Raw genomic sequence first — 25,645 nt, forward strand, 5'->3', positions numbered from 1 at the left:
AACCCTTCATTTACTTTATTCACAGCCATCTGGATGTCCTGAATGCATGTCATAGTTATGTCATGACACATGGATTTTTATATTCCAAGCCTAAAGACAGACTCAAGTGGCCATGAACAAAAAAAACTTTGAAAATAACTAAACAAAACAACAACAACAACAACAAAAAACACTGCACTGTTCTCTACTGGAGTTTAGATGTTTTCACTTCACTTTCAACCCAAGAACTTGAAAGTTGGCTACTTTTAGATAATTCAATATTTGGTATTTGGTCATATAAATACAGTTCAGATGCTAAAAAATGTTAATTAAATTTTTCTCTCTCTATTAAAAGAACAGAACTAAGATTTTGAAAATATAAAGTACCAAGACAAGGCCAGATGTCTTCTCTAATATCCTTGGCCACACTGACAAGAACCATTTCCTTCAGTTGTCAAGGGGAAAAAATAATAAACTATTGCTGAAAGTTGGAGGTAGAAATCATTATAAATTTGAAGAGCTTCTTATCTTGTATAAATCTAATGGCTTTCTTTACTCTCTGTGAGAATCTTTCCACACTGTCCTTATAAAGCTAGTAAAGAATTGATATTTCAAATTATTTCATCTGACTCATGGTATAGACAGAACTGCAGAAACAAAGTTTACTAGGTTTTCTTGGGCCTGTTATAAATTTAAATTAGATAGTATAATATATTCTGAATATATTCAGAGGAAGTATTAGTCACATAATGGCCTCAAGTGCTAAATATATGTGAACAATAATTTACTATTCAAACTTTTACTTTATCCTTTCAATGAGACTCAGAATTTGCTAGATTTAAAAACATGTGAAATCAATCTAATTAAACATCTTCTTACATATTTTTCAGATCCAAATCATTTTATTAACTCACTGTATTTGTAAAAATTTTATCAGTTCTTCTTTTTTTTTTTTTTTAATGAAATATGTATGTAATACAGAGTTGACAGTAGCAGACTTTGCCCTCAGGGAAAAACCTAGACTGAGACACTTCATGAACTGACTAGAAATCACAACACTGAATGCCAACACCAATTCTCTGGCTGACTCAGCAGGAGCATCTGCCTGCCATTAAACTTTGACTCAAGAATCTCACATAGCCAATGGTCTGTTTCTTTAAGGGGCTTTTTGCTTGGTTTAATCAATGGATTTACCACTTTAATATGACAGATAAAAGTTATAAGTAATTTTTATTTTTTTAAGATTTTATTTATTGGGGCGCCTGGGTGGCTCAGTTGGTTAAACAACTGCCTTCAGCTCAGGTCATGATCTCAGGGTCCTGGGATCGAGTCCTGCATCGGGCTCCCTGCTCGGCAGGAAGCCTGCTTCTCCCTTTCCCACTCCCCCTGCTCGTGTTCCCTCTCTTGTTGTCTCTCTCTCTCTGTCAAATAAATAAATAAAATCTTAAAAAAAAAGATTTTATTTATTTACTTAAGCATGCATGAGAAGGGGGAGGGGCAGTGGGAGAGGGAGAAGCAGGCTTCCTGTGGAGGAGGGAGTCCAATGCGGGGCTCGATCCCAGGGCCCCGGGACCATGACCTGAGCTGAAAGCAGACGCTTAATGACTGAGTCACCCAGGGGCCCCTATGTCTATTTTTTAAAATCTCCAACTAATTATAAGCTCCTTTAGGGCAAAGGCATTGTAATTTTATTTCTCAGCATAGTTTCTAGTAGAATGTTTTGCAATAGTGAGTCCTAAATTAACATTGCAAACTGACAGACTCTAATTGGAAATGGCCTTCTGGGACCTTCAATCCAGAAGGCTAAGAGAACATTTGGGATTTTCAGAATCAGGTTGAATAAGCACAACAACCTAAAGGCAGTAGGAACAGGTGCAGAGCCACTGAGAGAAAGCTGCTGGAAGCTCTTCTGATTGTGAGTCCATGGAATGAGGGAAGGATTCCAGTAGGTCCTCCATGAATATTTCTTAAAAGGATATGTTCGATCAGTAGTGAATAGATAATAAGCAGCTTGATAAAGATAGGACTACATTGATTTAAAAGCAACTCTTCCATTACGTTCTCTGAATAAGAATCAGTGACCAGGTATGAAATAGGTAATGTTTATGGGGAACTAAGAAAAGCTAAATCTTCTACAGAACCAAGGACATGCTACAGATACTGTTCCACTAAATTTGATGACTGTACATGAAACTCACTGTTAGAAGAGAATAAAAAATGAATTCAAGACTTGCTCTTCTCCAGAGATGAAATTAAAAAAATTACCTTGAAATTTCTGTTGAAATTATTGTTTAAAAGATGCTTAATGATTATATAGAAAATGATATTGCAAATTAGATAAGTCAGTCAAAATATGTGGTAATCAATATTTTAATACTCTGTGCAAAGTAACTTCTGATAAAGGTTATAAAAATACAAATAAAGTCAGATGTGTTGCTTGCTCTTAAAGCTAAAATCCACCTGTTAACACTCTGGAATAATGTATCATTATTACAAGTTAAACACCCTTTCTTTATTGATGTGCCTTCTGAGTTTCCCCAAAGGCAAACTCTGAGACAAACACTCAAGTGCAAGCAGTGCATTTGAAAGTGTTCCCAGAAACACCAGGTTAGTGGAAAAGTGAGGGAAATAAACATAGAGTGCATTATTGGGTGCCTGGGTGGCTCAGTTGGTTAAGCTACTGCCTTCGGCTCAGGTCATGATCCTGGAGTCCCTGGATCGAGTCCCGCATCGAGTCCCGCATCGGGCTCCCTGCTCGGCAGGGAGTCTGCTTCTCCCTCTGCCCCTCCCCCCTCTCATGTGCTCTCTCTCATTCTGTCTCTCTCAAATAAATAAATAAAATCTTTAAAAAAAAGTGCATTATTAAGCTAGTGACAACCGTGAGGAATTAGAATTTAATTTTCCTGAGGAATTCTGGGACAGTGAAACAGCCTCTCTGCTTTTTTTTTTCTTTTAAAGAGAGAGAGTGTGCAACCATGCGAGCAGGGGGTGGGGGGGAGGAGGCGGGAAGCAGAAAGAAAGGGAGAGAGAGAATCCCCAGCAGACTTCCTGCTAGAAAATACAGAGCCCCTTGCGGGGCTCAATCTCATGACCCTGAGATCATGACCTGAGCCGAAACCAAGGGCTGGACTCAACTGACTGATCCACTCAGGCACCCCTAAACTGGCTTTCTTAAGTAAACAATAACTACTTCTTTAAACTTCAGTTGTAGTAACTTTAGACAAATAAAAATTGGATACTTTTTTTTAGGACAGAATTTGAGTAAGATATTATAAACACTGAGAATTCATCACAGAATGAAATTGGCATACTGGTGTTATATTCTTCCACTGAGACTATGCCTCGTTTCACAAAAGAAGGGGAGAACTGAGAAACTAGAAAATGGATCAGCTTCAGAATTCATTAACATAGAGTTCTGAGGGGGAGAGGTCTCAGACCAGGAGTATCTCCTAGACTGGGGGTACAGATAGTAAAATTAAAATCTGAGAAATCAGTAATTTTCCTATTCCTAAATTTCCATATTTCCAATATGCTCATTTTGTGCATATATTCAATAAATGGATTTCTTCTCTTTTACAAGTTTGTTTTTGTTAAAGTGTACTTACTTCTAAACCACTCAATGTGCTGAGAAAAACAAATTGACCCATACATTTTTCAAGATACTCTGTAATTTCATGAATACATTGTAGAAATGGAGAATAGATAGAAATAGTAACAAAGAAGACAACAATTAGGACAAGTATAACAGATACCCTTAAAACCTCAGTGGCTTAACACGAAACAAAACAATTTCCTCTCATGAAAATTCCAATTCAATTGTTCCTATACTAACTGGTCTCCTGGGTAGCTGTCCTCTAAATGGTGACCCTGAGATTCAACATTTTTCCATCATGTTTCTCCAAAAAAACCACAGGATCTTCAGACACTTTACTGGAGCTTCTGTATGCAAAGATACATAAATCAAGACAATGTGTGAAGAATTACATGAGATGTTTCAGGCACTCAGCGGAATGTGGCATATATCACTTCTCTTATGCTACTGACCAAAATTAGTGTCATGACCACAACTAGATGAACCAAGACTGAGAAATAGAATTTATCTGTGTATTAAGGAAATAAACATTGGAAGAAAGAGTCTACTACAGGTCATGATTAATAGCCTGAAATTTAGGGATGTATTTGTAGCATATTAAAGTGGTCTGAGCTTGGTGTTGCCCCCAGGGAATATGTTTAGCAATGAATTAGATGAAATATAAGAAGCAATAATATTTTTAAGTAAAACAGAAAAATACCAAAAAAATGAAATGAATAATAGGAAATGAAATTCTGTAATAAACATATTTTAAAATCTTAAAATATTTATGCATGGGTAAAAGTAAAATGAAATTAAATAGGAATAAATATATGATTCTGCCTTTAGTTTTACAATATGATCAGCTGTACAAATAATGTTAACAGAATGTCAATTTTCAAATATCTGTTTAAAAAAGATTTGATCACAAGATAAATATAGTCAAAAGAGTAAAATATTGTTTTAAATTTTTTAAGAAACCAAAGCAAACAATTTTATTAGTAAGAATTCACATTTGGGATGTGATTGGTCGTGTGCTCCATGAACAAATAACTCTGATAAGCAAGTATTCTTCATCTGCATCATATATAATATTGCAAAATTCTGTCTTGAAATTTATTAATAGGGTAATTTTCATGACAGTAACCCGTTTTTAATAAGCATTGTAATTACCACATCAAACACTATTAAGACCTTCTAAACCCAAGGCTGAGGTTTGGGGAGGAGGGGTGGTGAATAAGAAAATCATGCTTAATGAGATTGACTTCAGGCATTAGTTTTCTTGCAGGGCTTGCTTTCATACCAGAATTCCCATTTGTCATTCTAGCCCTTTTTCTAAACTTTGTTATCCAGAAGTCATGTTGATGGGTCCAATAAAAGTAAACCAAAACAACTCATTGTCAATAATTTTTAACTCTATAGTTTATAATTCTTCTTTCTAACACAGGTAAATTGTATTTGGGGAATAAATCAGTAACATGTCATCCTAATTTCCCACTAATTTATCAGGTAAAAATGTAATAAATAAATCTAACAGACAAGGATAAAAAAAAATCACTGCTTGGTCTGAATGTAATGAAATGCAGCAATCTACCTAAGTGAAATTAAAGTGGGGAATATGTTTCAGAAATAAGAAGGCTTATAAAATGTTTAATGGATATTGAAAAAGATTTGTCTCATGTGTGAACAGTGTCTGCGCACATGATAACTTATTAAGCTAATGCCTCTGAATCTAATTTCTTTTTGAATTAAAAATCATCTTTAATCAAACCCTAACCTTTAAAGTTGTATGACCTCTATTACCCTGTGAGCAATATAGTCATGGCTAAGAATAAGTAAAAGAATTAGGGGAGCACATTCTCAGAAAATTGTTTAAATGCCCTCAAGAATCTCAAGGTAACAAAGATATTTCAGTATGAAAACTTCGAACTTCCGTGAGCCTGCTTTATATATATTTATATATATAAATTTATATATTTATATTCATATATGTCAAATAATTTATATAATTTCTGAAGAAATGTAATAATTTATATAAGTTGTGTATATTGTATATATATTATTATATATATTATATATAGTGTATATATATTTATATATACATATAAAATTCTATAAAAATAAATTATTATATACTCCTTCTCCAAAAATGAATCTTGGGGCTCTCAACGAGTGGTCATTGCTCCTTAGGACAAATGAAGCAGTGTTGGTATTAGGAGAATGCTAACTCTCATCAGTAATTCTGAAGTCCAAAAATTATAATTTCTTTAAATCTTAGCATACATGGCAGAGAATCATTCATTTAGTCTGAAAACACTGGCAGTAAGATTTCAACACAATCTGGTAGCCCATCTTTTAAATTAAGCTCTTATTCCTCCTCTAATCCCCCCATTTTAGTCAGTAAGTATCCTCCCCGCCCCTGCCCCATTCCAAATACAGTTCACTTAATCCTCTTCTATGCCTTTAATCAAAATGCTCACTCACTATGGATTATCTCTGGCCTTCCCCTCTACTTGTTTAAACTCTGTGTCAAGACTCTTAATCTGGTGCTTTCCCTATTTTGCCGGCTAACATGTTAGCCTGTCACCGTTTCGTGGATGCTCACCAAAGAAATGAGACTTCTGAGTCAGAGACAAAGGACTTTATTACTCATGCCTCCAATGGATATATGAGCCTCATGTTTTCATAGGTTCTCTCCCTCTCTCAATTTCCAGGGGGGCGATCTGGGGCAACCCAGATGAATGCTGCACATACAGTTTGTGACACAGCTAAGGAATCCTGAGCCTAGGAAACTTCCAATCTTGAAAGCTCCTGCTAGCACACCTGCCCAATCTTTGCTCCTGAGATAGACATTACCTTTATTATCCTGGTGAGGAAACAAATTGCCATCTGCCCTGGAGACAAGACACCATCTCTAATATCAGAGGCTGTTCGCTACATAAACATCCTTGAAAAGAGAGTTCAGAACAAAAACTGCCAAAAGACATGTAGAAATGTCATGAGGAATTTTCTCTAAAATCTCATCCTTCAAACTACAAAGTAAACCCTACTTCTTTTATGGTAAGAGTCCACAGGACCCTCTCACTCCCAGCACTACATTTTCTGTGCCATTTGACACATCATTCATGTTGTGTAGTATAATTTATGTTATTTATCCTATTGCTTAACATTTGTATTCCATTTAAATGAATTATATATTTCATGTTGTCTCCTTAAGCAGTTTAAACTCAATGAAGGTACAAATTATGTGATAATTCCTTTGTAGCCTCACAAAATTTAAGGGAATCATATTTTGACTAGCCACTTAAATATTTGTTGAATGACTGAAGAGTCATTATTAAGTTTCATCCTAAACAACATGCAAATAAATGGTAGGGGAGATTAACCTGAGTTTAATCCTATCAAGTTCTGGGGTAAAATTAGTTAGAATGTGGCACTAATGTCCCTTGTTACTGCCTTTTACTTGTAAGAGATATCTTTTCAACCAATTTTATTTGATGTCAAATATTAAGGAATATCAGTTTTTATGAAGAATTCAAGAAAAATGTGAATATAAACCTAATCTTAAGTTTTAGAAGACAATAATCTTCTGATACAATTTGTAATGAAATCAGTTTTGACTTGTAAGGGCTTAATAACAAGGACCTCCAAGGCAAAATCTTCAAATCTATATTTTATGAATTAAAAAATAAATTATACATGCACATAGTTTAGAAAGCCAAATAATTATATAAAACACAACCTCAAGTATTTCTAATACCCAGAGGCAACCTTTTCTAATTCAGTTCTTAACCAGTCTTGGTTTTGCCTTCATATTTCTAAATGTTTAATGGCAACTTACAGACTGTTTTTCTTTTAATTTTCATATTGTCTTATTGATTTTTTCCTGTTCAAGATAAGCCTTTACAAACTATACCAACCTTTCTATACTAACCCTCTCCCATCTTCCTTATATCATACTTTTGGTTAAGTCAAGTGCTGTTGCTATTGATGACTATGCAAGTATTCTTTACAGTTGAACCTTGTAATATATTTCAATTACATTTCATTTCATAAAACTTTTTCTTTGTCTTGTGTTAATAACACCTGTATTTTGTTTTCCCAATTGTGTATGCATCTATCATCACCACATTATTAAGCTTTCCATGAAAAGCATAAAGTTCTTCTCTAAAACCAGGCAACCCACCAGCTGCATCTGCTTCATGAAAACATCCTTCACGGAGCCTCTTCCAGCTTCAGTCTGTCTTGGTTGTCCTTGAGGCACAATGCACAGCTATCATCACGGTGTCTTGCTTCATCATCATCCTGGGATTCCCTTCTATATTCTCCTATACAAATCTCCTTTTTTATTGTTGTTATTATTACATCTCTTCCTCTTTTTTGATTTAATTTCTAGTTTTGGTGCAACATATATAAAAGTAGTGTCCTGAGAGAGGGAACAAGGCAAAAAAAAATTGGAAATTTTATAGGTCTAAAAATGTCTTCTTCTAAAAAGGATCTTCTTTGATATTTGAAAAAAAGAAAAACACAATAACTGGCTGTGTGAAAAATTCTAGTTTGGAAATAACTTTCCTTCCAAATTTCAAAAGCTTTACTCAGTTGTTTTCTAGTTTCCTGATTCCTATTGAGAAGACCTGTGCCAAAATTAATTCCTAATTCATTACATGTGACCATTTTGGAAAAAAAGAAAAACTCTTTGGAAACTTTTAAGATCACTTTTCTCCTAGTGTTCTGAATTGCGTATTGATGTGTTTTGGTGTGGATCTTGTTTATTGCATTGTACTTGACACATAGTAATTGAAAACACATGTCCAACTATGATGGCAAATTTTCTTAATTTTTTTAAAAATAATTTCTTCACCTCTATTTTCTCTGTTTGGAATATTTATTCAAATATTAGATCAGCTGGACTAATTCTTTCATTTTCTTATCTTCTCTTTCTTGTTCTATCCATTTGATTATTAAATTCTGTTTTACTCTCTGTAAGATTTCAAAGTTATCTTTCATACCTTCTGTTGATTTTTATGCTATCATTATTAATATTCCAAGAGTTGATTTTTTCTAAAAATTCTTTGTTTTTAGTTTTCCTGTTCTTGTTACATACACGCAATATTTTCTTTTTTTCTGAGAATACCAATTAAAATAATCAATGAATTGTATTTTATTTTGTATTTTGGCCCTCTGAATTATCCTTGTTTCCTGAATTCTTTTTCCTATTTCTTTTTCTTGGTTTATTTCTTTTTATTAGAAGAGTGTCCCAAATTTGGGGGTATATGGTATAGTCCTATTAAAGAGTCAATTATGAAAGAGCATATTGGTAGTTCTGTTGATCAATAGTTGGCTTTATTTTAAGTGTATTAGCTGGACTATTGTCACCAAGTCCCATACTTGTCAGGATCCGTAGCCTTTCCTCCAGAGTTTATCGGTTTTCCTGGACAGGAATTCTCCAGTATTCTGCCAGGAAGGCATTTTCAGAACCAAATGTGAGAAGGGACCATGTTGAATATGTAAACTTGAATATGTTAAACCTGATTTAACTACAGTATATTGCCTCTCATTTTTGATGATTCCAAGTTTCTTAGTTCAACATCTTTCCAGTTCAACATCTCATATTAAAAAAAAAAATTCTAGTCTTCTATAGGGATTGACTGGGAAGCTGGCAGGGAAAAGGAGGTGGTTAGGCATAGAATTGTGTGAAATCTGGGTCCTGGCTGCTTGGAAGGTGACCTGAGTCTTAAAAGACTAACAGGGCTTTGGAGCACTGAAGGGAGTTATGCTATCATTTCTACCAAAGTGTGCACTGTAAACTAAAACAGTGAGGTGCAACTGAGTCTGGACAGCAAGAGACATGAACAGATAGAAAAGGGTGGGTATAATGCAGAATAGTACTGAAATGGCTTTGTAGTAAGAGGAGGAGAAAAAAAGTATTGTTTTAAGTTCTTAAAAAATGTAATTTCCTCCTTTGTATTTGATTTTTAACCCAATGTTTAATTATTATTAAATTATATATATAAATTATTATCAAACCTCTTGTGGTGGCAGTGGAAATCATAATCTCTTATTCAAAACTTTGGGGAGTGTTTTTCAGAATATTTCGATTTTCAAAAGATAATACAGTAGATATATCATGTGTTACCCAACATACTCAGCAGGCTCTGTGGCAACACTGTATAATCAGATACGTTATTTCCTGAGCAAAACATGATTATTCAAACAAAGTAAAGAAAGAGCATAAAGTCTTTTCTATTTTTTTTTAAAGATTTTATTTATTTATTTGACAGAGAGAGACACAGCGAGAGAGGGAACACAAGCAGGGGGAGTGGGAGAGGGAGAAGCAGGCTCCCTGCTGAGCCGGGAGCCCGATGTAGGGCTCGATTCCAGGACCCTGGGATCATGACCTGAGCCGAAGGCAGACGCTTAACGACTGAGCCACCCAGGTGCCCCTTTTTTATTTTTCTATTTGAGTAATTTTAAATCAGATGTTGCCACCAAACTAGTTCACGTCCAGTTTTGCTGAGAAAATTTACCAATAAAACCCAAAAAGGCAAGCAGCAAATACACTCATTCAATTTTCAGAAAGTTTTAGATTTTAAAATTCATGACCAAGGAGCGCCTGGGTGGCTCAGTCGGTGAAGCATCTGCCTTCGGCTCAGATCATGATCCTGGGGTCCTGGGATTGAGTCCCACAATCAGTGGGGAGTCTGCTTCTCCTTCTCCCTCTGACCCTCCCCACTGTTTGTGTGCTCTCTCTCAAATGAATTAATTAAAAAAATCTTTAAAACTTCATGACCAAATCTATAATAACAACAACAAAAAAAGCACAGGTATGTTTTCTAGAAAGTTATATCATAGAAGTGTGTAATTCATTTAAATTAAATTTACTTTAGTTAAAAATTATATATGAACAGCCATACTGTTTGCCAGAGTGGCTGTTCATATATAATTTTTAATGAAACCTTGCCATTTGCAATGATATGGATAGAACTAGAGAGTATTATGCTAGTGAAGTAAGTCAGTCAGAGAAAGACAAATACCGTATGTAGAATTTAAGAAACAAAACAAATGAGCAAAGGGAAAAAGAGAGGCAAACCAAGAAACAGGCTCTCAACTATAGAGAACAAACTGATAGTTACAGTTTGGGAGGCAGGTGGGGGGATTAAATCGGCGATGGGGATTAAGGAGGGCATTTGTGATGAGCACCGGGTGTTGTATGGAAGTATTGAATCACTATGTCGTACACCTGAAACTAATATAACACTATGTTAACTAACTGGAATTTAAATAAAAACCTTAAAAAATTATATATGAACAAAACTAGTAAAAATAGTGTTGTTGTTGTTGTTAAGTATACATAACTGGAACTATTTGATCAGGACAAGGGCCAGAGGCTATACTGTGGTGAGGCAGTGTATGGGTAAGGCCAACCTGTGCGCCCTGAGAGTAGCACGTGGGATTCAGGTGCCTGAGTTATAATACCAAGGGATGCCTAAGGGGCTAGAAGATGCTACAATGACTGGGACAGGCCTTCTCTCTCATCCTTTCCAGGAAAGGAACAAGCATCCGAGTGCAAGATAAATCACAAATGTAGCCCTGCCACCCACTTCCCAGTCCCCTGAATAACTGAATGAGATTCAACAAACAGTGCAATAAATAGATCATGTTTAATTCCGGTCACCTTCCTAACTATGCAACACTTGTCCCACATTGCAAAACAAAGGAAAGGGACACAATAAGAGATAGGTAGAAAAACAGGAACTCCTCACTTGTTACTTATGTCTGAATTACTTTGAGGAGAGCAAAAAAAAAAAAATCTTTTTATTCTAACAGTAGAGAGTTAAAAAAATGAAAGTTCTCATAAAAAGATAATGGAATGATGGGTTAAACCTGTGCAAAAGAACAAACTGAATGTAGGTCCTTGATTTGTTTTGGTGGGGAAGAAGGTAAGGAGACCAAGAAAATTTTAAGTATATTTGCTAACAGCAAAAAGTGGAAAAACGAGACTAAGAACCAAAATAAATCAACAAACACTTCCCAGGTGGCACAGCATTGCCCAAGATACTGATTACTTTCAACACAGGTGGATCAAAACCAGGCTCTACCTAGAGATTTTGGTCATTCACAAGCCAATTCAAATAGTACCGCATACATGGTGTTCCTTTACAAAAACAAGAACCGCTGAATTCACCCAGAGGTAAAGTTAACAAAGCAAGTTACAGTATGTATCGCATAATGTTTTCCTTATGCTGTTATAAAAATGCATTTATATACTTCTATATAAAGATAGGAAGTATATACATTCAAACCCTAATGATCATTGGTGGGATTATCAGTAATATTTATTGCCTCTTTGTTACTCTGGTTCTTTAATGTTCTATGATGAAAATGTATTACTTTCTCATAAAAATTAGGAGAATTCCTAATGGAGACTCTTTCTTCAGTAAGTATAGTAAATGAGCTATAGTTATCTTACATACTTTTTATCCTCAACTAAAGAGAATGCTATGTTTTGGAACAAATCATAGTTTTTCTCAACGGACAAAAAAATAGATCTCAAGCTGTAGGACAGAAAGCCATAGGAGACTTAACCATAGTTTTCTGGGACAGTTACTTACAGTACACATCCACTCTGATTGACTTTATCGCTGGGGACCCCAAGCCATTCTCTGCTTTACAGTAATACCGGCCTCCTTGGTGTCGCTGAATGTTTGTAATCCTCAAAGTCTCATTGAAGACACTTGAGTCTTGGAATCTGTCAGAGGCACTTCCTGCTGTTTTGGTCCACCTGATCTGAGCAAGCATCAACAAAGATGGTTACTTTAGGTTGGTTTTCTCAAAGAAAAATCAAATAGCCATTACTCATTTGAAGAGTTTGCTTTTGGAGATGCTATATGCCATTCCTAGCAAGTTATCAGGAAAAAAATTAAATTTATATGCACAATTGAATTATAAAAATTTGAATGCAATGTCATTGGATAGTGTATGTAATTCTAATTCAATTGTATATAATTCATGAAGAGCTTAATCAGTGTGGGGGGCAATATAAAGACAAAATAAAGGGAATTAGAGTTAAATATATGTAATATGTTGGAAATATGGATTAGTTTCTCTTTTTGTTGAGAATTTAAATTTTTCTTTCATATTTTTCAAACCCTCCTAAGGTACTCTTTATTTAGTTAGTACAGGTAGACTCTTAATGTCTTTTCAGACATGTTTTCGTTATTTTAAATTTCCTATTTGATTTGGATAATTTAAGCAGGTTAGTCTAATGGCTTATTGAGATTATGTGTAATTATATATATATACCTGGCTGTTACAAGCGTTTTCTTTTTTTTATGGCTTTAATAAGTCTACAAATGGCTTGTCTGTTTTGATAATTAGAATTCACTTTATATCAATAATTATTTTCAAAAAATGTGCAAACTTTTCCAAAGAGAGCATTTCTATTTAACTGCCAAAACACTTTGAATAACTAAAACATTTCATTATAAACAATAACATTCTCTTAAACACAGCTGTGTACAACAGACTTAGTTTTGGCTAGCAATAAAGACTGGCATTCAACTCTAATTTTGTGTATCTTAGTTTATAAAACCTGAACAAAAGCCAAATAATGGTACTGTAAAGTGATACAAAGTAGGAAATCAAGAGGATTTGGTTTTACTTCTCTCCGTGTCCCTGCTGGATAGAATATTTATTTTTTTTTTTGTTTTTATTTTTAGGTTGAGAAATGGTTGATAGAAATCCTTGGTCAAACACAGAAGAAGAAATATGGAAAAATGCAACCAAAGACTGAGTCTTCAAAGCTGAAATCCTATAATACCGCCATTATCTATGCTATTTTCATATAATGTTAATTAAAATTTATAATCTAATGACATTAAAAGAATCTTTTAAAAGTTCTCCAATCATTATACTATCGGTATGAATATAATCATGTCTGTCCTTAATTGTGAATGAAATGAAAATGTTAGAGATTTATAAAAACTGAGTAATTCACAAAATAAATATCAAATATTTATTCAACATCTTCTATGTGTATGGAATACACACAAAAGTAAATGGCAAGACTCATGACTTCAAGCAGTTTACAAGCTGGTTCCTATTATGCTCATAAAAAGACAATGTATAACAAGGGCACTAATTTTCTGTTCTTGTATAGACAGATGATAATTCTACGATAATCATTATTGCTAGGATATAATCTGAGATAAATAAAACACAATTCCAATTAAGATACCAAGGTTTTTTTTTACTATCATAATATAAAATTATATGGTATAAAATTGATTTTGTTTTTTTTTTAAGATTTTATTTATTTATTTGACAGAGAGAGAGAGAGCACAAGTAGGCAGAGCGGCAGGCAGAGGGGGAGGGAGAAACAGACTCCTCGCTGAGCAGGGAACCCGACGTGGAGCTTGATCCCAGGACCCTGGGATCATGACCTGAGATGAAGGCAGCCGCTTAACTGACTGAGCCACCCAGGTACCCCTACTTTTTAAAGATTTTATTTATTTATTTGACAGAGAGAGACACAGCGAGAGAGGGAACACAAGCAGGGGGAGTGGGTGAGGGAGAAGCAGGCTTCCCATAGAGCAGGGAGCCCAACACGGGGCTCGATTCCAGGACCCTGGGATCATGACCTGAGCCGAAGGCAGCTGCTTAACCGACTGAGCCACCTAGGCGCCCACTATAATATAAAATTGTTTTGAATAATATATATTTCAGATAATAAAAAGGAAGTTTTAAGACAAAAACAATTTTGGAAATGACCTAACCCTTTCAGATATTAAAAATGCTATTAAGGTACAATGATTAATTTGGGCTATACTGGTACAGTATTAGTAATCATTCAGGAATAGGGGATAGAGAAAGCAAGAGTGTGTGAGAGAGAGACTGTGTGTGTGTGTGAGTGTGTGTGACAGAAACACAGAGAGGAAGACAAAGGCAGAAACAGAAAAGAGAGAAAAACAGGGAGAGGAAAAACTATGATGCAAACCAGCACTTATCAACCTTTTGGTTTTAAAATGCCTTTATACTCTTAAAAATTACAAGGGACCCCAAATAACTTTTATTTAGAGTGATTGTATCTATTCATAATTATTGTATTAGAAATTAAAACTGAGGCAATGTTAAACTATGTATTATTAACTCATTTAAAATTATATTAATAGGGCACCTGGGTGGCTCCGTTGGTTAAGCGACTGCCTTTGGCTCAGGTCATGATCCCGGAGTCCTGGGATCGAGTCCCGCATTGGGCTCCCTGCTCGGCAGGGAGTCTGCTTCTCCCTCTGACCCTCCTCCCTCTCATGCTCTCTGTCTCTCATTCTCTCTCTCTCAAATAAATAAATAAAATCTTAAAAAAAAATTAAAAAAAATAAAATTATATTAATAAACTGATATCTTAACACAAAGAACATTTTTAGTCAGTTTAGTCAGAAAACTATTTTCCAAAACAAAATATAATTGAGTAAAAAAATGTTATGCAGATCTTCCAAATATTCACACATTTCATTACATAATACCAAAAAAAGAACAAATTTATGAATCTCACTGCTGATCTCTTCAGAAGAGTCTTTACGTGTTGGGAAACCATCACGCTTATGTGGGAAGATTTTCCAAAATTCTCATTTTTCTCTTAAAACTGAATTATATCATTAGTAACAAATATGGTTAAGGCGTTTTCTTTGGAAATGCAGGTTCACTTCACTGATTTTTAAGAAAATGTTTGCCAAATACCCAAGTCGGAATAACCATAGTTTGTAGAACAGTCATCCTTTTATGTTCTATGAAAAAAGGTGGCAAGTTCAGTACAAAACTCAATCACACAAGTCCTTTACCTTGAGACAAACTCTACACTTTAGGAAGTAAGCAGCGATGCTTTACAGGACTGCTTTATCTTGTCCCACAGAGTATTAAGAATAGAGCACTCAAGTTTGAAGATGTTCAAATGTGATCATTTGTACTGATTTACTGAAGATATTCTTAGTGACATTGCTTTTGTTTGTTTTTCACTGTGAGTGCATGTGAGTGAAGAAAGTGGCAAAGAAAACAGGCTGATAGTATAATCTGGTGCCACAGCGTTGTTTTGTGCTAAGCTGCTGCCTGTTTTATCCACCAGTGCTTTGCACCATCACCACAAATACAACAGTGAAAAAAATAACATTGTCTTCGTAAGCGTCCTGTAAAGATCACAAGGTCCCCATAGCAGCCACTTCCAGAAACACTGATTAAGAATACAGAAACAGCCCTATCTATGTCTGTATCTATCTCTAGCCATTCATTGTTTAATCAAGGATGTTGGGACCACTGACTGTATCCATAATAGTAATAAAAAAATAGCTGACTCCCCAACCCACCCTTCACACCGAAATAAAGTCTTGATTCAACAGGCACAAATACTGATAATATCTTTATATTGTTAAGGTTTCATAGGCAGGACTGGAAGGATAAATTCATAGAAGCTTCCTTTCTGAAAGAAAACTTTGTCAAAAAAATGGAAGCACATTCACACTTTGACTTAGCAATTATCTGGTTAAAGTTTACCTTACTATCATTTGCATAAGAATGCAGAAAATGTATGTGTAATAGTGCAACACTGAGAACAATATACATATCAAATGATAGGGAAGTGGTTATAAATTCACTGATTTTAAAATTAAATCCAACGTAGTAATTAAAAGAACTAAAATACAAAGTATATTATTAAATGAAAAAAGGAACGGAAGAAAATACTCTCATCTGTATAGAAAGTATGTGTGTGTATATGTGCGTGCATGTATATACTATGTTAGAATTACACAAAGAAACACAAAATTTAACATCGATTAACTATGAGTAGGACTGGAAAAAAGAAGATAGTGAAAATGTATTCTTTTACAAAATTTTTATTTAAAATTCTTACTTACACAATTTATTTTACCATGAACAAATACTGTGTTTATTATAAGTTTTAAAAAGAGAAATATAATTCTATAGTGAAATATAGGAAATAAGATAAACTAAAAAATAGAGAAAAATGAAAACAATCACTTATGAAAAAAATTTTCTTTTTCTCTCCTTTAGAAAACTAAATACTAACTAAAAGGAAATATTACTAAGCCACAGAAAGACATGTCTACTTCTTGAGAGGGCTTACCAAGTTACATGCCTCACTGATGAGAAAAGAAAACTTCAGATACACTATCATTAAAGTTGTGACTTCAAAGTCTACAAAGAAAATTGTATAGGCTTCCAGGTAAAAGGAACAAACTGTTATAATTTGTCAGAGCCTGCTCACTTCCTAATGCTGACTCTCTCCTTCTTCCATAGTAATTGAACCCCAAATTATTAATCAGGCACTTGGCTGCCCAGGACAAAGACATTTCCCAGCTATCTATTCATTTACATTCTTGCCAGTGTGTTTCGAGCAGAAATATCCTCCTAGGGAAGTGGCACTCAACATTTTGCTCATTTCTGCACATTCCACTGGCTCCTATCTTGGACTACAAGCTGATTTGGAGTGAAAGTGCAGCACAGAGAAGCAATAAAACGGAAGAAATCTGAATCTCTAACATCATGGAGTTGCACCTACCGGCCCTAAACTATTTATAGCCCTGGGCTTCTACATGGGAGAGAAATAAAATTCTAACTTGTTCACATCATTCTTTTGGGGGGATTTTCTGGAACTAACAGCCAAAATTAGCTCTGATAAGCCTGGGGTGGTACAGAAGGTCAGCTTGTCCTCAGGAATCTCATTTCCAAAGCTGATGGTTTGAAAACAGTGGAACAGCGTCAGAATTTATGGAAAAAAGGTGGTGGGAGGGTTTCTATCTCCATATCAAACAATCAAGATCTCATTCATCTACTGTGAATGAAAAATATTCAGTGATAGGAAAACATGCAGTAACCTCAGGGTTCTAATAATCCCACCTGACAAAAATACTTGAGACAATACTCTAATCACCCAAAGAATAAACTGAATCTGAGGGTTTGGTTTTGGGGAAGATAGAGAAGAGCATCTGGTGGTGAGTGGTTGATACATGTTCATTTAATAGGTAAGTATAGTTTTTCTGGGTAATAAACAATTTAAGTATTAAATAAAGTTTCTCAAAACCTAAAGAACATAGAATAAGGGGATTTGTAATATCTTAGCAAAATCTTGGAGTTTGAGGTGGGTATAGGACACAAAGGGGAGAGGTAAAACTTAATGACTTGTGGAGATGGAAGGAAAGGGGAGGAGAAGTAAATTATACTAAAGTCTTAAACTTTAGGAGAGCTGGAAGGGTAAAGAGCCTGCCTTTATGGAAGAAACCATAGGTATTTTGTTTACAAATAATAACAGAATCATAAGTGTCTGATTAAAATAACAGAAAAATATATAACTCCATTAATGGTAGGGCAAATGAAAAAAAGGGGAATGAGTGGGAGAATAGAAATTTGATAACACGAGCAAAAAGAGAGCAAAAGGAAAAGAGAAATATATAATTCTAAATAAATAAAAAACAGAGAGTAAGATGGAAACAATTGCATCAGTCATAGACTAAATATGAACAGATTGAATTTACCCATTAAAAGAGTCTGTTAGACTGGACTTAAAGGTAACAAGTTTATATGCTATATAAAAATACATATTTTGATATATAGCATAATTAATATATATATATTATATATATATAATATATATATATATGATGTGTGTGTGTGTGTGTGTGTATACACACAGATAAAGTGACCCTAAAAGATTGGTAACCGAAACCAGGACTGGAAAAGAAGGACATGGTCATGAACAAAGTGGTAACAAGAATATGTGAACTAAAATCAATAATCAATCAGTCAGGAGTGATAATATATACGGTAAGATTAAATTAATAAGAACAAATTAACACTTTAAAACACTAACTGGAAAAGAAAGTCATTACTTTCTATAATACAAAAGTTGTAACTGAGAGCAAAAATACATTGTCATGGGGCACCTGGGTGGATCCATTGGTTAAATGTCTGCCTTCAGCTCAGGCCATGATCCCGGGGTCCTGGGATCAAGCACCACATCAGGCTCCTTGCTTGGTGTGGAGTCTGCTTCGAACTCTCCCGCTGCCCATTCCACACCCCCCCCACCATTTCTCTTGTCTTTCTCACTCTCTCTCTCAAATGAATAAATAAAATCTTTAGGGCACCTGGGTGCCTCAGTTGGTTGTGTCTGCCTTCGGCTCAGGTCATGATCCCAGTGTGCTGGGATTGAGCCTCACATCAGGCTCCCTGCTCAGCAGAGAGCCTGCTTCTCCCTCTCCATCTGCCCTTTCCCCCCGTTCATATGCTCTCTCTCTCTCTCAAATAAATAAATATATTAAAAAAAAAACCCTAAAATATTTAAAAAATACATTTGTCATTAGCTGGTATTGCAGTAAAGTACAGAGCAGCTAAAGACATAACACAAACAAAATTAGAAACGGAATTTGAGAAACATGCAGTTGCAGTGGGAAATTCCAATACATCTCTCTGAAAAATAGGCAGTTCTAGATAATACAATTTTTTCTATTAACTTAAAAAATAACAAAGACAAGGAGGAACTGAAAAATATAATCAACATGTATGATATGACTAATAAATCTTTCATACATAAGAATGAATTTTTTTCCTATGTCCATTACACATTTACAAACATTAATCATGTAGTTGGAAGCAGAAAAAAAATATTAATTAAAAAAGCAGACACAGTACAGGTGATGTTATCTAGTCTTAATTAAATACAGTTATAAATAAGTTATCAAAAGATGACTTCTACATGGAAATTTACTTATTGTCAAGAGAAAATTAAAAGGAAAATTGCTAGTGATCTAGAAGGCAATGAATAGAAATCATCTCACACTAAAATCTGTGAATGCAGTGAACAGAGAACATAGAGGAAAATATAAACTGTATATTTTCTTCTATATTAAGGAATGAATGAATAAATGAATAAATAAATAATAAATATAATAAGTACTCATCTAATTTATTTTAATTTAATGTAGGTTCCTGGGCTCTACTCTAATTTACTGCTTGTTTTTTTTTTTTAAAGATTTTATTTATTTATTTGAGAGAGAGAGAATGAGAGACAGAGAGCACGAGAGGGAGGAGGGTCAGAGGGAGAAGCAGACTCCCCGCCAAGCAGGGAGCCCAATGTGGGACTCGATCCCGGGACTCCAGGATCATGACCTGAGCCGAAGGCAGTCGCTTAACCAACTGAGCCACCCAGGCGCCCTAATTTACTGCTTGTTAAGCCATACAAGTAGAACCAATTCGTCTTCATTTTTAGCTTCTTCTCCCAGAGATTCTTGTGAGCTAGCCTGGCTCAGATGTACAGAAAGTCACTGGGGAAACAATAAAATAGGAGTACCACCGGAAGACTTTCTGGATCATTCAACTCTGCATCCCCAGCAATTAGTTCAGTAGATAATCTATATAGATTTGTACTAGTTTTACTAGTACTACTACTAATATACATATGTTGAATGAAAATACGGGACTTGAGTTGGGACTTGAGAGGTTGATGGATATAATGGTGAAGATTAGGTTCAGCCATAAGATAGACAAATTAACAGTGATTTATATATGATGGAAGTTAAATTTTCTCATGTAAAAGAAATCTGGAGTGAGGCAGGCCAGTGCAGATTTAATGGCTCTATCAGGGACTCAGACTCTTTAGAAGCCCTCCCTACAATGTGTTGCTTGAGCTGAAGGTCCAAAATAGTAGCTACAGATCTAGTTTTCACATCCCATTTCCAGCAGAAGGAGGAAAGGACAAAAAGTGCCTGCTAGTTGTCTTTTACAAAAGTTTCTAGGATGCTGCCTCATGACACTTCTGCTAACACTGTATTCCATCCCTGGCTGCAAGACAGGCTGGGAAATGTATACTCTACCCCACATAGCATCTCCCTCCCAACCTCTGCTAAAATCTGATGGCTCAATAATTCTGGAAAAGAGGAGGAAGAATATTTGAGACCACTGCTTCTCCCATAGTGGGAATAAAACATGTCCAATTTTCAGATATGCTGCATTATTAAATATGACTATGTTTAAATCCTGTTACAATGACATTAAACAATCATTTCCATAAAATAACATGAACAGAAAAAGAAAGATACTACAATTTAGGAAATACTTTCATTGTAATTCTCTACCTAATCTGAACAAACAACATGGAGATCCTCTTAGGTTGCAGAACATAACACATAGCTTAGGGTTATCTAACTCCCAACAAAGAATTGTCTACTTTGTTTTTCCATAGAATAATTCCAAAACATCATTGCTTTTATGTAGCCTTAAATAAAATCAGTGTGAACTGAGATAACTCAAGAAAATATTAAGAACCTGAAGCACAGGTTGAAGATAGACCTGGATAAACCTAAAAAAGCATATTACATACATGTTATGAACCCAATAAGGGCTTAGATCTTGACAATGCTAAGATTTGTAGGTTCCTCCCCCCTTTAATTAATGTCTAGTGAATGAGGATTTGTGAATTGAAGCTACTGTCTATCATTGTCAAGGAGTTAGGGCATATATATACTCAGGTCAATCTGTAGAGAGAAATCTGAGCTTTGTCCCAGCCTTATTTGTACTCTGAAAGATTATCCCTCATCAATAAAAGAAAGCCAGAGAAAAAGTAAGATAAAGATCATCTGGGGGCACCTGGGTGGCTCAGTTGGTTAAGCGTCTGCCGTCAGCTCAGATCATGATCTCAGGGTCCTGGGATCGAGCCCCATGTTGGGCTCTCTGCTTAGCGGGGAGTCTGTTTCTCCCTCTGCCTCTCTCTCTCTCAAATAAATAAATAAATCACACCTCTAAAAAAAGGATCATCTGATCTGCTATAATTATTGGTGACTTGCCACCAAGGCTTTGGGAGCTAAACAAAGCTAGTTACAGGGTATCAACCTGAAAAAGCATAAAGGGATATCTATGGTAGGTGAGTATGAGCAGAGGTGTTCATTACAGTTTTGAAAATAAAGGTTATCCTCTTATCATGCATTAATATCAGGGGAAATTACAGAGGAAATAGTTCTCTTTGAATTACTAAATAACAATACATAGAATTCTGAGGCACAGACTCCAGATCATACAGGTTCAATTTTTAATAAGTCATATCCATCTACCATAAATTATAGCAAAATGTCACACTTGCTTCTAAATTCAATTTTATAGAAAGAACCACAATTGTCTGACAAAGCAACAAAAATATAACCTGAAAACTTCCATACTCTATGCATAAAACGTTGTACTTTTCTAGTATGCTCAGAATATTGGAGATCACTACTACTACCCACATTACTACTACTAATAACAACATAATAGACACCTTTACAAGATTTCTATACGTTAGAGTTACTGATATTTGTCCAGAGTGAGATAAGAAAGAATTTCTCAGTGTACGTACTGCAAATATGCTCAGAGAAGCAATGAGGAAAGGCGAGTCTGAACATCAATGATGAATCTTCTCACCCACCAGAGACTAGGAGGGCGGGGAGGGGATCATCATGGTAAATGCATTGGGAATGGAAGGAAAATCGTGGGATGAAGACATGGGTATTTCTGAACACTAGATATGCCTTAAAGCAGAGAAGACTTAGATATTCTGATACTCTTTTTGGCTGTGGCTTTTCTTTGGACTTACACTTTCAAAAACTTACTCTTATATGACTAAACTGTGACTTATGTGACTAAAACTGAATAAATGCAGTGTTTACCCTTGACAATGCCAGGTTTCCTAAATATATATAGAACGCCACAATAAGGCCAGTAAGCATCATTTCAAGCCAAAGGTGATAGGGTCTTGGTGCAAATAAATACATGCTCATAAACACAAATAGTTGGGGATTAATGTAGACTGCTTCATGGAAGGGTTTTATTTTGTAGCCTAACCAAGACATTAACCATGGACTCCAAACAACCAGTAACAAAATTTTACTTCTTTAAAATTTACAGGGGCGCCTAGCTGGCTCAGTTGGTAGAGCAGGCGACTCTTGATCTTGGGGTCATGAGTTTGAGCCCTATGCTGGGTGTAGACATTACTTAAAAAATAAAAATTACAAAAATTAGAAAATGTTTTTATATCCTGTCATCTGATTTTAATCCCATGACAGATTCTAAAAGGCAGGGAAATGTTTTCTCCCTGTTTCGCAGCTCTAGCTCTTCTAGGGACCATGTGACTCTGTGCCTTTGTACCCTGGGCTCCTTTTGACCTGAGAGTTATCTCATTAACTCCCTCTGATCACCCAGAAATTATTTTATTAGAAAGCCTTCCCTGTCCCATAAAGCTCTATTATATCTGTCCTCTCTGTGGCCATAGCACCTTGCAATCCCCTCTACGAGAGTACCCATCACATGCTACAGAAATCAGATATTTATATGTGGTCACACATAACTGGTTCTGCCTGATTCTCTCAGAGCCCCTTTACACTCCCATCTGTGCCTCCCTAGGATTCTCTGTTTTTTAATGCAATAAGGTCCTTGGGCTATGGAGCCACTCTGCTCTCAGAGGCAGAGTCTTGGGGAAATGCTTCAGTTTACCTTCACCCTGTGGCTCTAAGCAATGAAACATTAGAGTGGATATGAAAGCCCAGCACACCCACCTCCAGTTAGGATAGATTCAGAAGCATATTTTGCCCTCCAGAGTTCCTCTGCAGGATCCAGCTGAGCCTAATCTAAAATCACACCCCTGCCCTCCTTCTTCCTTTTACCCTTTGGCTTTCTTGCCCCATTAGCAGTTTCTCCTACGAGCATTTCCTTAATAAATCACTTGCACAAGAATGCTTATCTCAAGCTTTACTTTCAAAGAACCAGACCTAAGACACAATTCTTTTGCCTTTAACAAACTGTAAACCCTTGTTCTTGATCTTGATATCTCCCAACTAAAGCACAGAGCCTGGGACATAATAGTCATTAACAAAATCGCTGTTGCTTAAATGAATTCCTAAGCACTCTAATTCTGCTGACAAGGCAAACTTAAATTAGACAAAATCCCACTCCACAAAACACGTGCAATATAGTAAGTTTCAGATGTTGATCTTTTACTATATACTTCAAATGTAAGTTGAGTCTACTCATCCACTTTCATTTTGAAATATCCACAAAAGGAATTTTATTTAAATTTTATAATTTTAATGAATTTATATCAATTCATCTAAATATTTTTGCTTATTACTCTTTGTAAGCATAGGAATTTCTTTTGAACATAGGTGGCTGAAGTTAGAGGAAAATATTAAATACCTCTTTAGTGTCAAATTAGTGTTTGAACTGTTATTGAATTAGCAATTAGTGATATTAAACAGGACAAAAATCAACTATGAGAGATGAAAGAAAGCGAATTTATAAAGATAAATTCATTCAAGAGAACCAGCAATATTGGAGGAAAAACAATATAAAATTAAACAAAAAATAGATGACATGAGTCATGAAATGGTTTATCATAAAACCACCCCCAAGTTTTAGAATAGACACAAACTACTAAGTGAACCAGCAATACAATACAGCTGGTATAATATTAAACACTTTGCTAAATTTATTCAAATATGATTGAAATGTAAAGTTTTGACTTCATTTTTTACTATCATCCAAATGTTTAAAGATTATGACATTTCATACAAGCTGTAGAAAAATAGGAAAGAATGTGTAAGATATTCTCCAAGTTCTCCACAAGGTGGATGGAAAGAGATTTGTTTAGCTGCTTCTTCCCTGGCCACTCCTTAGCCTTTTTAAGCAGTTCCTACTCATGTTCCTGACCTCTGCATGGTTGAGTGCCTTAAAACATGGTCTTTTCTATTTATAGTCACTTCTGGGCCATCTCCTCCAATACTTTAAATATCATTTACATGATGCTAACTCCTTAGTTGGTGTGGGTAGTTCAGGCCAGTCTCCTGGCATCACCATCTGCCCACCATCTCCACTGTAATATATCGAAAATGAGCTCTTGCTCTACCCTCCAAACCAGTTCCCCCAGTCTTTTCCACCTCAGTTAATAGCAACTTCCTTCTTCCAGTCATTCAAACCCAAACTTTGTAGTTACCTTGACGAAAAGAGAATGTGAATAAAAATGCAAAATCATATTATTAATTTTAGTCAAAAAATCATACCAAATCTGTGATAGACTTTAAAATTTCGTTTATACCTGAAGAAATTGTAAAACAATCATTTACTGAATTTTCCCATTTTGTCTGGGGGCCCCAAGACCACACTGAGCCGTGATGATTCACAGGGGACTTATAAGACTCGTTTCATAGCCATAGTCATGACTATGATATATTGCAGTAAAAGGATACATAACAAAATGAACAAAAGGGAAGGGCGGATGGGGAGAAGTTTAGAGAAAAACAGGCACAAACTTCTAAGAGTCCTCTCTCCATGGAGTCACACGGGAGGCACTTAATCCCCTCCCCAGGATTAAATTATGACAACACATGTGAAATGTCTACCACAGAAGTTCATTAGAGCCTCAGTTTTTACTGAAGTTCACACAGGCACCTCTGCCTAGCATATACCAAAATGTAGACTCTCAAAAGTAAAGCAGGTGTTGAGCATTCATCATACTGTTTGGATAACAAGTTAGGCACAGTAAGTCACTCTAATCAAAGAACGTGCACCCTTCCTGAAATCCTAGTTCCCAGATGCCAAGCAAGGGCCAGCCTTGCAAGCAGGCCTTTCTGAGGATGGTTTCCTCAGGTCTGCTAGGTTAAGTCCTTCTGTACACATATATACCTTGTGGCTGAGGTGTTGTGTGGCCTTCTGAAGAAGCTCCTTAAAAGAGAAGGGCATGGACCGATTATCTTTTTTCCTTTTTTCTATGTTTCCCCAGGCTCAAATGTGGTAGCTGGGGCCCCAGGATCCATCTTGGATTGTGGGCCACCTCCCAGGTAGAAGTCATGGATGAAGGATGGGTCCCTATGACACCATGATTCCATCATACCATCTCAGTATTCTCGATGTCCAGATTTATTTTCTAGACAGAATTGATGCTTATCTTGTTTAAGCTATTATTTCTGCATTCAGCAATTAGCAGCTAAAGACATTCTATCATGAAAAAATTAAATTAAGCAAAGTATAAGAAATCCATTTGTAACATCTGCAGACTCTATAAATAAAAGA

General features: G+C 35.5%; 1 protein-coding gene across 1 annotated transcript in view; it reads right to left on the minus strand.

The window, feature by feature from the left end:
• Positions 1-25,645, minus strand: part of MDGA2 (MAM domain containing glycosylphosphatidylinositol anchor 2) — an 800,528-nt gene that overhangs the window by 355,357 nt on the left and 419,526 nt on the right. The window contains exon 3 of the mRNA XM_045900785.3: positions 12,163-12,337. Within this exon, the coding sequence (XP_045756741.2) occupies positions 12,163-12,337 (175 nt within the window). The remainder of the gene's footprint in view (positions 1-12,162; positions 12,338-25,645) is intronic.

Source organism: Mirounga angustirostris, unplaced genomic scaffold (assembly GCF_029215605.1).
Source record: "Mirounga angustirostris isolate CCGP_5_RB_7025 unplaced genomic scaffold, mMirAng1.0.hap1 SCAF_9, whole genome shotgun sequence".
In the NCBI taxonomy this organism is placed as follows: Eukaryota; Metazoa; Chordata; class Mammalia; order Carnivora; family Phocidae; genus Mirounga; species Mirounga angustirostris.